Here is a 15,109-nt window from a genome sequence, read left to right on the forward strand (position 1 = left end):
ATTGTCCATCTCTTAATGTCTTCTTTCCCCTTTCCAGTTTATGAATAGTGGATTGTGGTCTGCCCATTGGTTTGTGCCTATCTCAATTTTTTCTACTTCTATTTTGATATTTGGGGTCATCCATGCCATGTCCAATCTTGACCAGGAGTTATGCGGATGGGAGTAAAAGGTGTATTGGGCCTCTTCTTCATGTGTTTCCCTTCATACGTCTGCCAAGTTTAGTTCTTCAGCCATAGTAAAGAATTCTTTTGGAAGTATTTCTTTTTTCTTTTGTTTTTTTCCCCCAGTTTTGTAGTCCTTCTTTGCATTTACTATTGCATTATAATCCCCTATTACACGAATATCGTCATATTCTAATTCTGCTAATTTTATGTGTAGATCTTTAAAAAAAACTGTAGTTTTTGGTTAGGTGCATAAATCACTACAATTAACATTTCCCTCTTTCCTATTTCTAGTTCTACCATCACCACTCTACCTTGCTCATCGGTATAAACTAATTTAGATTGTATTTTTTCTTTTACGTAAATCACTACTCCTTTTTTCTTTTTTTGGGCCAGAGATGAATATAGTTTTCCTAATTTGGGGTTTTCTAGGATTTTTTGATAGTCTTTTTGAATGTGTACTTCTTGCAGACATATCACATCTGCTTCTAATTTTTGTAATTTTGTGAAAATTTGATTCCTTTTCTTTGGGGCATTTAAGCCATTAATATTTACTGAAAAGAGTTTGATCTGTTCATCCATTGCCTATCGTATCTGTTTTTTTGTGTTTCTTGTTTCCATCCGTGCCTTAGCTTTTGCACCTTCTCTCTGTTCTCTCTCTTTTTCTTGCCTCTGTCTTATTTCTTTTTCTTGATTTGTTTCTATTGGTTCTTCTTCTTGACTTTTACTATCTGTTTCCTCCTTGCTTTCCTGTTCTTCTTCTAGTCTAAAGTGTGTGTTATGGAATTCTCTTGCCTTTTCTAAAGTGTCTATTTTATATTTTTTGTCTTCCCATGTAATTAAGATCCCCTCTATTGGCAGCCATCTGTACATTATCTTATATTTGATCAATAGTTGTGTTAAAAACTGATATTGTTGTCATAGATTTCTTACTCTCGGGGTATCTGTTTTAAGATTATAATTTCTTTATCATTATAGATCACCGTTTCTTCTCTAGATTTCTTATAGGCTTCATCTCGGATTGATTTTTTAAAGAATTTGACATGGACTTCTCTCGCCAGTCTGTGTTTTCTTATATAATTTGTTTGTACACGGTAAGTTTCTTCCAATTGTCCTTTTATTTCTTCTGGCTCTTTTTGTGTCATTCCTGCGATAATTTCCACCATCTTCCCTTCTAAATCCTCATTTTTTTCTTCTGGAATATTTTGAAAACGCAAGAAGTATGAGGCCTTTTCCATTTCAAGCATGGCCAAGGAATCTGACATTTCTTTATTTAGTTGTAGGGTTTTTTGTTCCATTGCTTCTACTTTTAATTCCACATGATCTATTTTTGTTTCCGTTTTCCTAATTCTCTGTTCATTTTCTGCTATAGAATTTTGAATGCCCCCAATTTTATCCTTCATAGTCTTGATATCCTCCTTGACTTCTCCTATTTCATTTCTAATCTCTGCATGGAACGTTCTCATTTCTTCCTGATTTTCAGCTATTTTTTCTTGTGTTTGGAGCAGTGTTTCCTGGATCTTTTGAAACATACCTTGTATTACATTTGGTGCCATTTCCAGTTTTTCTTTTTCTTTTTCTTTCCCCATTATGCTATCTATTGTTTTTTGTTGTGAGGGGGTAGGAGTCATTACTAATGTATTGGTTGTAGGTTTTTTCCCTGTCTTTGTTATGGTGGATGTTGTAGACATTTTCAATATTCGTGTAAAGCTTTCCAACCTTAACATCAATTATTAAGTTATTCCTTAGTATCTCTTTTCCCCTCCAAACACTGCTTATACACTGCACAGCTTATATATAGTTATATTATATTATATTGCCAATTATCCCAATTGAGCAATTAATTCTTATTCACAGTATAAATCAATTTACTTATCAATCAAGATTTTAGTTTAATTTTCTTAATTTTCTAATTAGCAATTTTTTCAATTACCCCCTTTTTCAATCAGTCTATCTCAAACATACAGTCAACTCATTTGTTATTTTGTATAAAAATCAATCTTTCACTTTAACAGTAATTCCTTATCTAACCACAATTTCACAAAACAATTTATAGCTATAAAAATATTATCTACTTATATATTTCTTTTAAATATTAAACTTATTAACTAATTAAACAGTTCAAAATTAATAAATCACTTCCTTCTTGTCTTAATTTTTATTTTCTTTGGTCTTTGTTGTCTTCTTGCTTTACCTCTCTCAATCAGTTCTTTCACAGTCATAAAAATGCGATCTGTGTCCGTCTCAGTCTTTTTTTTTTTTTTTTACTTCTCCCAGTAATTGGATCTCTGCATTCAGTTTTCAAATCTTTTTTTTAAACTTAAGTTCTTATTGTCCAAACTTATTTGTAAATCCAAAGTCCGAAATCCAGACAGGTCTTCTGTATCCATGAATTTCACCACTTAGTCTGGTATTTCAGTCTCTGCACTCAGTTTTCCGATATTTTGGGGTTTGAGTCAGTTATAGTTCCCAGGTTCAAATGGCTTGTCTATATCCACAGAGTCCACAGGCTGCTCCCTTTGCTCAACTGTAAAAGTCTGCACTCACACTGCTTCGAGCGCTATTTCTCCTTTTCTTATGTTTACTTAGTCATTCTATGGGTTCCTCTCTTCCGCACTGTAGTTGTTTCCCCTTTTTTCCTTCTCCTCTTGTACCGCCACTGTTGTAACTCACTTGTCTTCCTCTGATTCGATTGCGCATCTCCTGTTTACCGCCTCTATTGTAGGTGATCTATCTGACAGTCACTCGGATTTGCTTCCACTATTTGCTTCGATCTAGGCGGGCGCCATCACTCCTATCCCCCGATAAGGCCAACTTCTTCTCCACCAATTTAAGAGGTTGATCACTCGACCTCCCTGATGAGAGTGCAACACTAGGGGGCTTCACGAGTTCCTCTTTCGTTTCCCGATCCCTCCAAGTTCGGGAATGCCCTTAAAGAACAATTAATGAGGAAATTTGGGTATCAGAGACGGAGCCTCCGTTTCCTCACCCGTTCATGATGACGTCACCGCCGGAAGTCTCTCTTCTCAGCAGTTTTCTTTATTGTTCCTCACCTATAGGCAGGAATCTTGCCAAACTAAAGCAAACAATTTGCACCATACTGTTGTGACTCCGACCCCCGAGCCTGTCCTAACAGAGGGAGAGGACTCAGAAGATGAAAGAGAGGATTTGGCAAGGCCTCCCTCTCCAGGACCCTCCTCTCTGGCAATTCCTCAGGTTTCCTCCGAAGGCCAAGAGATATGCCAAGAGCAAGACACTTTGGAGCAGCTGCAGATAGAGAGTGAGGGGGATGAGTTTTGGCTGGATCCCAGACAGCGTCGGAAGGATAAGCACACATAGCAGAGAAAGAGGCGTGGGCGGGCCAGAGATTGAGCTGAGTCACTGGACCACACCCCACAAGGGATAAAAGGGGGTGTGTTGGCTATTCAGGCCCTGTGACGGACAAATTGAAAAGCTTGGAAGTCATATTGTGTTTCTAGAACCCTGTTAGAATCTCTTTTTAGATTTCTTTGGACTGGACTTTGACAATTCTTTGCTTTGTGGAATTAATTTGGTATATCGGACTGAGGAGAAAAAATCTCCCTTAGTGAGTAAAATCTCTTGGCAGGCAGTCCATGGTTCGCTGCCAATACTGTTATCTTAAAGGAATTCCTGACTGTGTGTATGCGTGCGACAGGGACAGAACACATACATATATTCTGAGAATTACTAGGGAGTCATCTTAACTCTCTTCCTCTCACCCAAACTATCTAAACTTTGCTGTCTTGCTCTTCTGCAATGCACTTCCTCCCTTCTGGGAATCCAGACTACGTTCCATCACATCGGCTTTGTTTCAATAAATGTTGCTAATATAGTTGGTTTCAGCAACTGAGAATTGCTATAGCAGAAACAGTACCTATGACGGAATGTAAGTAACTTCAAGCTCAGACCATAAAAGAACAAAAAGATGCTAGAATGCAAACAAGAAAGAAAGAACTTCTGCTGTTCTTACTTCGTGAATCAAAGAATCTAGAAAATCCTTCAGAGGATACATTGGGTTAGGAAGGATGAGTAAAAACAGAAATGGAAAACATTGATAAGGGTTTATTGAAAGAGCCAAAATCCATAATGATTGCTTTTTCCCAGATGATAGATTAGAGGTTATGCCAGAATACCTGATTTAGTATAGAGATCCTGAATCATAGATGAAGGACTATGTACAGTCCTTCCTTTTCTATCCACTCAGACATCCAATACAGTAAAGAAATTTTATTATTCACTGTTTCCTATTTTAAAACAATATATTTTTTTCAACGTTAATTATATCTCAGAAACAGTTAAGTTTTGTCTTTAACATTCACCTTTATTAAAAGGAGGTGCAAAATCCCAGATGTTTTGATATGATAGGATTAATCCTGAAAGATAGAAAAAAAATAAAGCTAACCTAGGGCAGGCAAGCATGTTAGAGGATAAACTTACATTAATAAAAAGATCAGAGCAAGGAAAAGAATAACTAATGTAATGTTTCATTGCTGTAGAAGGATACATCTGGGGAGCAATATTTTTTGTTGTTGCAGGGGTTTTATCTGAGTTAAAACTGCAGGAGTAGTTTGTTTGTTTATTTATTTATTTATTTTTAGGCCACCTATGTCGCTCAGAAATTTTAACTGGCATGTTTTCAATACTGAAACTGAGAGCCAGTATCTAATTCATTTTCCCTGTTGAAAAGTACAAATACAGGTAGTCCTCAACTTGCAACAGTTCACTTAGTCGTTCAAAGTTACAACAGCACTGAAAAAAGTGACCTAGGACCATTTTTCACACTTATGACCATTGCACCATCCCCATGATCATGTGATTTACATCTGGATGCTTGACAACTAGTTCATATTTATGATGGTTGCAGTGTCCCAGGGTCACATGATCATTTTTTGTGATGTTTTGACAAACCAAGTCAGTGGGGAAACCAGATTTATTTAACAACCAGGTTACTAATTTAACAACAGCAGTGATTCACTTAACAAATGTGGAAAGAAAAGTCATAAAATGGGACAAGACTCACTTACCAAATTTCTCACTTACCAACATAAATTCTAGGCTCAATTGTCATAAGTCGAGGGCTACCTGTACAAGCAGATATCCAGCAATTGTTATGGGTATTTAGATTCTGTGACCAAAATATATTTTGGTGATTCTGTGGTGTCAAAATATAAATTAATAAGATCCCATACTAAATCAACTGGATCCTTTTCACCAAAATTAGATCTCAAATTCACTGCTCAAATCAGAATTAGTTTCATAAATACAATACATGTATTTCCAACTGGTTATGCTTCTGTGTTATATTTGGTGCCAGTTTGAGTCACTTCTCAAGTCAAGTTAGTACTAAATTAATTAATATTAGTCCCAAAAAATTATGTCATTCATTCAGTTAGGTATTGTCAGCTAAATTGCGTAAAACTACTTGTTAAAAGTCATCAGACTCAGTGGCCCTGGTTTTATAATACAACTGATTGTGTTTGCTGCTAAAATTTACCAGTTGATCCAGTATTAGTTGATGACAGTTCCAACTTCTTCTATGAAGGACAGTTCTTGAGGGTTTTTTAAAAAGAAATTGTTAATGAAAATGTCATTTAAAATTTATTTACAATATTTGTATGCTGCTGTACTGATGAAGACTTTGATTAATTCATAACAAAACTACAGCAAACAAACAAACAAAACATTCAACAATTCTTCAACTCCCACCAGCCTATCATCACAAATGGGATTTGGAAAGGTGATCTCCAGACCATCTGGAGAGCCTTTCCCTGCCACATTCTGTATATTTTAAATCTAAAAGTGAGATTTAAGAGCAGCTTGTTAATACTAAACAGGAATCCATCTGGTCAGTGATAGCAGAGGAATGGAATATGGAATAGTGCTATGCAGTGTGTTAGAGTAATATTCCAAAAAAGTGCTTTGAAATGTGCAGGAGCCTGAATATAGGAATGTCTCTAAAACCTTGCACAATCATGTCCTTTTCTGGGATAATGGGGAAAGATGCAGATACTTTAAGATGTTGGACATATACTTTGCTATAATCAGGCTTCTCCATATCCAAAGCATGTTTTGGAGTTTGAATCTGAATGCTGCACAGCTCTGTTACAGAATTCTCTGTGCATCTTCTTGAACTCATTCACAAAAGACAGACTATAAATGCAATGAAGAAAGAAAACAAATATCTAAGCTGCAGAGCAAAAGTATAGTTACTGCTGATAGTTAGAATATTTCTTAGGGACAGCAGAGCCTGATTATCTATTAATTTGCTGTAAATGATTAACAATATATATGTTTGTATTTACAGGCCATACATTGTGACGGACTTCATGGGCATCAGGAATGAAAGCTTTATGAAAGTAGCAGCAGTGGGGACCTGGATGGGAGACTTTGTCACAGCTTGGATGGTATGATTTTTTTGTAAAAACCAAGCCAAAAAGTTGAACAGAAATGCAGTTGGTAATTGAAATCCAAAATAACAAGAAGGTATCAAAAGCATAACTCAAATCAAATAGGCTCCACAATAACAGTAGCACGATCGAAAACAACTGGATATAGTTGTGCCTTGCAAACAGAACAGTTTAGGTCTCAATGGGTCTCTTGCAGTGGTGAAATGTAAAATTTGTTACTATTGGTTCTGTGGGTGTGGCTTGGTGGTGGTGGTGGGGCAATATGACTGAGTGGGCGTGGCCAACTTTTTTTTTTACTTTAAAAACTTTTAAAACCATTTTTTCTACAGCCTCTTCGGCTGAAGAGGTTGTAAAAAAAATGCTTTTAAAGCCTCTGACGATCCCAGCTGACTTGCCTGATCAGCAGAAGCTTTTTTTTTTTAAAGCCTCTGACAATCCCAGCTGACTTGCCTAATCGGCAGAGGCTTTTTTTCCTTTTAAAAACATTTTTTCTATAACCTCTTCGGCCAAAGAGGTTGTAGAAAAAATGCTTTTAAAAATTAAAAAAAAGCCTCTGATGATTGCGCAGCTCAGCTGGGCAATGTGGGGGGGGGAGGGATTTTTGCTACTGGTTCTCCGAACCACCTGCCTCCATCGCTACCGGATCTGGCGATCCGGTCCAAACCGGGAGCATTTTACCCCCGGTCTCTTGGTATCCATCCTGGCTAACAATATTGAAGCTTATTTCGTATTAGTTGTAAAGTTGAATAATAAAGTAGATAGGGTTTTACTGAGTAGAAACAACAGTAGAGATAGATAAAAGCAGTGGTGAAATCCATATTTTTTTACTACTGGTTCTGTGGGCGTGGCTTGCTGGGTGTGGTGTGGCTTGGTGGGCATGGTTTGGTGGGTGTGGCAGGGGAAGGATACTGCAAAATCTCCATTCCCTCCCCACTCCTGGGCAAAGGATATTGCAAAATCTCAATTACTACCTCATTCTGGGGTCAGCCAGAGGTGATATTTGCTGGTTCTCCAAACTATTCAAAATTTCCGCTACTGGTTCTCTGAACTGCTCAAAATTTCCGCTAATGGTTCTCCAGAACCTGTCAGAACCTGCTGGATTTCACCCCTGGATGAAAGGGAGGCAGTGGGATTTGAAAATTCAAAGCTACACTTTCTTATGAAACTTTAGAAAACACAGTTTTTTTCCATTTAAGAAATTCTAGTGCTCTAATTAGGATTAGACATTTATATGGAATTGATAAGCCATTCAAATAAACTACAGTTTATTTATTTTTTATATAAGCTTATTGATTTTTTAAAAGTAAAAAGTATACAGGCAAAAAGAAAAAGAACTGAAAAATTGCAAAAAGTCAGGCAGAAAGCAAGATAAGATTCCTCCCCACCCTCCACATTCTTGCTGCTTTTCTGGTGGTGCCATTATAATATAGTAATAAAAAAATAAAAGTATCAAACAATGGGAAAAACCCAAGCTTCCTTTTTTTTTTTTTTTTTACTTTTTTGTCTTCCTGGGTCCTTAATACTGGTCCTTAATAATAAGTGCCTCTTAAGTGGCACTTCATAGTTACAGTCAGCATTACAATCAATCTGTCAATAGTTAAGAGTTATCATCACAATCTGGTTCATATTACTTTTACCTTTTATTTTGTAAAAAACCACTATTTGCTTACTATTAAAACCACTTTAATAGTAAGCAAAAATCATTTCCATGAAGCTCTGATTCATTTAACTTAATTCTAATTTGTTCAAAAACACTTTCATTAAAAAAACTTTTCAAAATAAATGTTCCTTTATCCATTTTAACCTTTCTTACATTGACTCCTTGTTAAGCTTCTTACCAAATTTTTAAAATCTTTAAAATCTTTTGTTTCTTTCTTCCTTTGCAATAAATAAATAATAATAATTATTATTATTATTTCACCAAGTGAAATTTTCTTATCCTGCCACTCACAAAATCTCTCTTTAGTTTCAATTAGTTATATCCCAAAATAGTTAAGAACTGAGAACCTTATGTCCATATAGGCTGCATTACAGATGTGATTGAAAACCTTTGACTTCTAAGCATTAGGAGGGTGTTTAGTTTGCTATCAATCCTCACTGGAAGCAATAAATTAAAATTCAGAATATATTGAGAGACTGTGGGAAACTTCTATATCCTGCAGGAATTTGCACAGGTATCTGCCAAGAGTCAACATTGAATTGAAAGCACTGAAACAACAACAGGTATTTCAACATTAACAGTATTAAAAGCCTTCTTATATTTGATTGTGTGAATACCAAAATGTTATGTTGCCTCTTATACTTTGTTAGAAGAAAGTTTTAAATCACATACAATGAACAACAAGCCTCGGATTGAAACTAGAGCTGGAAGGTATGTCCAAATGAACAAGGGCATTATACATTGGAGAGAGGACAGATTGGGAGAGATCTGGACAAGATCAGGCAATGGGGGGCCTTAAGCAAAGAATTCTTGTCACAGAATTACAAACACAATGTACCCAGATGTCACTTGGAGCCAGTAGTGAAATCTGAACCAGTTTACTACTGGTTCGCTGGCTGCACATGTGCACCACATACCAAATGCAAAGTGCACATGCACGCGCACACACACACACAGTGCACACCAAAAGGAGGCATGGGGTAAGTAGAACAGCACGAGTATGGGGGATGTGATCAGCTATGGCGCGCGAACTTCGGAGCCTTTTTTTTACTTTTAAAAGCATTTTTTACAACCTATTTGGGTGAATAGGTTGTAAAAAAATTGACCATGGTATCATGCTGCAGCGGTTGAGGGGGTTAGGAATAGGGGGCACCATTTTGCGGTGGTTCTCCTCCTTCCTCTCTGACCGCTTGCAGTTTGTGTTGGCAGGGGGGCAGAGGTCGACCTCGAGGCACCTCACATGGGGAGTGCCGCAGGGGTCGGTCCTCTCACCCCTTCTGTTCAACATTTATGTGAAGCCACTGGGTGAGATCATCCGTGGTTTTGGGGTGAGAGTCCATCAGTACACTGATGACACTCAGCTGTACATCTCCACCCCAGACCACCCCAACAATGCCCTTGATGTGATGTCTCGCTGCCTGGAGGCCGTGCGGGTCTGGATGGGGAGAAATAAGCTCAGACTCAACCCTTCCAAGACTAAGTGGCTGTGGCTTCCAGCATCCCGATATAGTCAGCTGGTGCCATCGCTGACTATTGGGGGTGAATCGCTGCCCCCCACAGAGAGGGCTTACAATCTGGGTGTCCTCCTGGATGCACGGCTGTCTTTTGAAGAGCATATGACGGCCGTGGCCAGGGGGGCTTTTTATCAGGTTTGCCTGATTCGCGAGTTGCAGCCCTTTCTGGACCGGGACGCCTTGTGCATGGTCACTCATGCCCTTGTCACCTCCCGGCTGGACTATTGTAATGCTCTCTACATGGGGCTCCCCTTGAAGAGCACTCGGAGGCTTCAACTGGTCCAGAATGCAGCCACGCGGGTGGTTATGGGCGCAACCCATTGTGCCCACGTGACACCCCTCCTGCGCAAGCTGCACTGGCTCCCAGTGGTCTTCCGGGTGCGATTCAAGGTGTTGGTTACCACCTTTAAAGTGCTCCATGGCATAGGACCCAGGTACCTTCGAGACCGACTTCTGCCACCACCGGCCAGTTCGCTCCCACAGAGAGGATCTCCTCAGGGTGCCATCGGCCAAGTTATGTCAGCTGGCGACACCCAGGGGGAGGGCGTTCTCTGTGGGAGCCCCAGCCCTGTGGAATGAACTGCCCCCAGAAATGCGTAAGATCTCCGACCTCAGGGTATTTCGCTGTGCCCTTAAGACCCTGCTGTTCCGCCAGGTCGGGCTATCAATGTAATGATTTTAAATTGGATGTTTTAAATTTTGGGGGGTTTTAATATTGAGCCGAAATTATTTAATAATTTTAAATAATTTTAATTGTTGTTTGTCTTTGTGCTTTTAATGGGCTGTACACTGCTCTGAGTTCTTTGGGAGAAGGGCGGTATAAAAATAAAATATTATTATTATTATTATTATTATTATTATTATTATTATTATTATTATTATTATTATTATTTCCTTCCCAGGATGGCCATTTTCACAACATCTTCACACCTGTGGATTGGCTCATTCAAAATCGGACTGAGGGGAGAGATTTCTAACTCCTTTATCCTAACAGAATTGCCTATGAGGGACCTTAAAGCCTGCTTTGCCTTTGTCTTGCAATCACCTCCTTTCAATAAAAGCTTTCTTTTGAAATTCTGCTATTTCAAGAGTTTATGCTTCCTTGAATAGGGAGGAGAGGCAGGATCTCACAGTTGTGCTGGTTACTGGAAATTTTCTAAGCTCAGTTCAAAATATTGGTGCACACATTCAATGCTTTAAATGATTTAGGCTAGAAATGAAAATTGAGGGACACGAACTCCAAACTGGTTGGCATTCCTTTATGTGGGATGAGAAATACAAAACACATTCATATTTTAAAAGATACACAATAAGAAACTCATTATTACAAATTTGGCTTAAAATTAAAAAAACAACATTATATGAAGATACCAAATTGACTAGCACCGGCAGAATCAATTAGACACCCAAATTTAACAGAGAAGACAAAAATAATTAGATATAAAGATATAATTGACTATCAAGGCAAATTAAACACAAAACAACAATTGGAGACAGATTTACACAGAGAAATAGACTGGTGGACTTATACTCAAATACAATCCAAATAAAGAGAACATATAAAAACATATGAAATTTATAATCAAAAACAAGAAATAGATAAAATTATATTAGATTCAGAAAATAAATTAATTAGTAGAATTTACAAATTTCTTCTACGCTATAAATTGGAAATTGTGTCTTGTGAAATGAAAAAGAAAAACAGCTTAGACACTAACTCTGTTTTTATAAACTAAAAGTAACAGTTATTAAATGATTTATGTTTCTGGATTAGTTAATTCAGGAGATAAAAATCTGCTTTATTATGAAAATACTATTAAAACAGCATCAATAGAAATCCATATTTAGCATTGTATCTCAAAAAATATTTCATGCTGTTATCCATATGCCATGTGTTAGCCTTCGTCACCTTTAATGCCCATGAGAATCAATCCACACCCTTATAATCTCTTATAATCCAGTTTAGGAAAAGTAAAGTACTGCTTTTAATTTTTAAGATTGATATTTTTAAGATTGATATTTAAATGGCTCAAATGTTAACCTGCCTCCAAGTTATGGTTATTAAAGTAGAGAAAGAAAAATCAATATCAGCTAAGATTATTTGATTAGTTTCATCCTTGGAATGTTTGAAAGACGTATGTTAAGAATCAACTAGTTTGGATTTAATAAACAGTATATATATTGGACTTCCGGTGGCTCCGCGATCCCCGATGGATGCTCCTTTAGGAGCTCCAGCCCTGTGATTCCGTTTGCCGCTAGAACAGCGATAATCAGCTGTCTAGTGGCTCGAAACTCTCCCCCAGGGAAAAAGGTGGAGAGAAGAGCAGAAGGGTCTGGGTAGAGCTCCCCTAGACTCCCAGGTTTTTTTTTAAGCCTGGGGTTTGCAGGGTGAGAGCTCCCTGAAAGCCCTTCAGTGCTCCGGATCTGGGATGAGTCTGCTTTATGCAGAACAAGGGGTTGCGACCACACCAGCAATGCAATTTTAAGGATTATAAGAAATTTCAACCCTGGAAGCTGGCAGAGCAAAATCAGGAGAACAAAAAATGCAAATACTGAACTTTAACTCCGTTTAAAAGGGAAAAAAAAGATGGCGCCTAAGGGCGTAAAAATGAAACTTATTAGTGAAAGTGATTGTTAACACTAGCAACATTGTTAAAGTTACTGGATTACACATCAAGAAAAAGATTTAAAGTGGTAGTGGAATGGAAAAGACTATGGTATTGACCTCAACTAATTTACACTTCTAAATTGTGTGGAAAATAATTGGACTTATTGACCTGATAGCTGAATAAATTTAAAGTGAAAATTGAAATATGGCTGATATTAAGGATGGAGGATCATTATTATATGAGCCAGCAAACTCACAAGTTGTGACTGTAAAGGTCTTACAAGAACTCTTAAATTTTCATACTTCTGTTATATTAGAATCAATTAAAAGGACTATTCAAAATCAAAATTTGGAGAATAACAATGATTTGCTGGCTGGAAAAGAGGAAGAAATTAACCAGGCTAATGTGACTTTGGAGGAGGAAAAAGAGGCTGTCAGGATTAAGATGGAAGTTAGCATACAGGAAACAGTGGTTTTGGTAGAGGCTTCTATGCAACTAACTGAAAAGCAGCAAATAGACTCTTTCCTGCAGATTGATAAATTTTACCGTGACAATCCTTGGCTTTACAGACAGAATCAATCTTTAAGGAATGAAGTGACTGATTATACAAGCAGGAAGAGTCGAAATGGAGGTTCCAAATTAAAGGAAATAATTCTAAGAAGAGAACGAATTCCAAAGATACATCAGCCTCAAATCCAAATTCAAAAATTTTTGAAAATAAAAGCAGGGGGAGGAGCAATGCTGAAGAAGAAAGTATTATTGAAGAAGAAGGACTGGAAAAAATATAGAAAGAAAGGAAGATTGGAAGATTAATTTCTTTTGGGGAGGATCTTAGTAATAAATCTGAAAAGCTTACTGAAATTAGTATTTTTTAAGTTTAAGTAAAAATGTTTAACTAAAAATGGATGGCTTTTTAAAAGTTATCGAGGTATTAAAACGGTTAACTTTAAAGTTAATGGATAGCTTCCTGAAAGTTTTGAAATTTATATTTTGAAGAATGAACTCAAGAGTTAGAAATAATTTAACCCAATGGATTAACAGTATCTTTAAGGTTATATTCTGAAGAATGTTTTATTGAAGTAAAAAGATTTAATTAAAATTGGATAGCTTTTTAAAATTTACTGAAGTATTAAAATGGTTAATTTAAAATTGAATGGATAGCCTTTTTAAAAAGGTTTTGAAACTTACATTTTGAAGAATGTCTTATTGAGGTATTAAGAGATTTTAAAATGTTTAACCTAAAATAATATTTTTTTTTTAAAAAAGACATGCTTTAAAGAAAGTTTTAAAATGTTTAATTTAGAATTTTACAAGGGAGTAATGTTGAACAAACAGAAATTGGCAAGTGGTTTATGAATGACCAAAGAGGATAAATGTTTAATTTAGAATTTTATTAGGGAGTAATGCTGAAAAAGAAGGTATGGAAAGGATTTTAGTAACAAATGTGAAATGTGATAAGAGAATTTATAAAGGGGAGGTTGATGAATAATTTTTAAAAGAGGAGTTAAAGAGTGTGAGGAGTTTTGAATCTTGTAGTAAATTAGCATATTTTAGCTTATGCTTGTTTAATGTTATACCCTGTTTTTGCTCTGGGAAGTCGGGGGGGCGTGGGGAGGGGGGGTTGAAAGTTCTGTGGGGATAAAATTGTTGTCTAATTTTTAATAAAATTAAAAGATAGATAAATGTATTAATAGAGAAGTAAGAAATGTGGGGGAAATGTTATAATAAAGGAAATGATAATATTAAGATATGATAAATACTGGAGGAGTAAAAAGAAGACACAAAAGATGTATTCAGAAAATACACTGAATGATTATGTATTGTTTGTTTGTTTGTTTATAAAATAAAAAAACTTTTTAAATAAAAAAAAAACAGTATATATTCAAGTTTTCTGGGCCATTATACAGAATTTACCTAAAGTTCAAAATAATAAAATAAAAGTTTTTGTAATAAAGACAGATCAAACTTACAAATACATGTTGTCTACAATGTGTTAGATATAATTGTAATACAATTAATCCAATACTGCTCTACAATTATAGACTATATTTATATTGATGGTATGTCTAAACTTTTGTAGTATAAATATATTAATACTTTTGTAGTGTGTAATATATGAATAATTTTGTGATATATATTTGGGGCTTGTCTATTTATTCATTTTGGATGCCACCGGATTCCGTTCAACTGGGTAGCTCACAACAAAAGAGTAAATATAAAGCCCCTTCCATATAATTTTCATCAGATTATGATCCGCCCATGTGTTTGTTTCAATATTTATTTCTTGTATATTAGATAATAAGTCATCTGACATCCACATCATATCAATTCTGGACCAAGACATATGTCTATTTGAGTAAAATGTATATTGACTTTTCTCCAGAAATCTTCCTCACCAGGCATCTTGAATATCTAATTATGCCACCATTTTAAAAAAGGTTTTTGGAAGTGTTTTCCTGACTTTCTTATTAATCTTTTTAGTTTTATAGTCCAAGTCCATGTCCACAATTGCATTGAAATTGCCTACTATACATATATTTTCATACTCCAATTCTATTATTTTCCTCTGTAATTTACCATAGAAATCTTCTTGGTTATCATTTGGTGCATATATTGCCACTAAAAGTATTTGTTTATAGTTCATCGTTACCTCTCCCATTAATATCCTCCCTTCCTCATCCATGAATATTGGTTTGGCCTTTATTGCCTCCTTAATATACAATACAATGCCTCTCTT

General features: G+C 36.2%; 1 protein-coding gene across 3 annotated transcripts in view; it reads left to right on the forward strand.

The window, feature by feature from the left end:
- TMEM117 (transmembrane protein 117) overlaps positions 1–15,109 on the forward strand; it is a 627,686-nt gene that overhangs the window by 253,540 nt on the left and 359,037 nt on the right. For all 3 annotated transcript variants that reach the window (XM_060689057.2, XM_060693247.2, XM_060689060.2), the window contains one exon: positions 6,487–6,586. In XM_060689057.2, coding sequence (XP_060545040.1) covers positions 6,487–6,586 — 100 coding nt within the window. The remainder of the gene's footprint in view (positions 1–6,486; positions 6,587–15,109) is intronic.

The sequence above is a fragment of the Pantherophis guttatus genome, chromosome 7 (assembly GCF_059756535.1).
Source record: "Pantherophis guttatus breed Tessera chromosome 7, ASM5975653v1, whole genome shotgun sequence".
In the NCBI taxonomy this organism is placed as follows: domain Eukaryota; kingdom Metazoa; phylum Chordata; class Lepidosauria; order Squamata; family Colubridae; genus Pantherophis; species Pantherophis guttatus.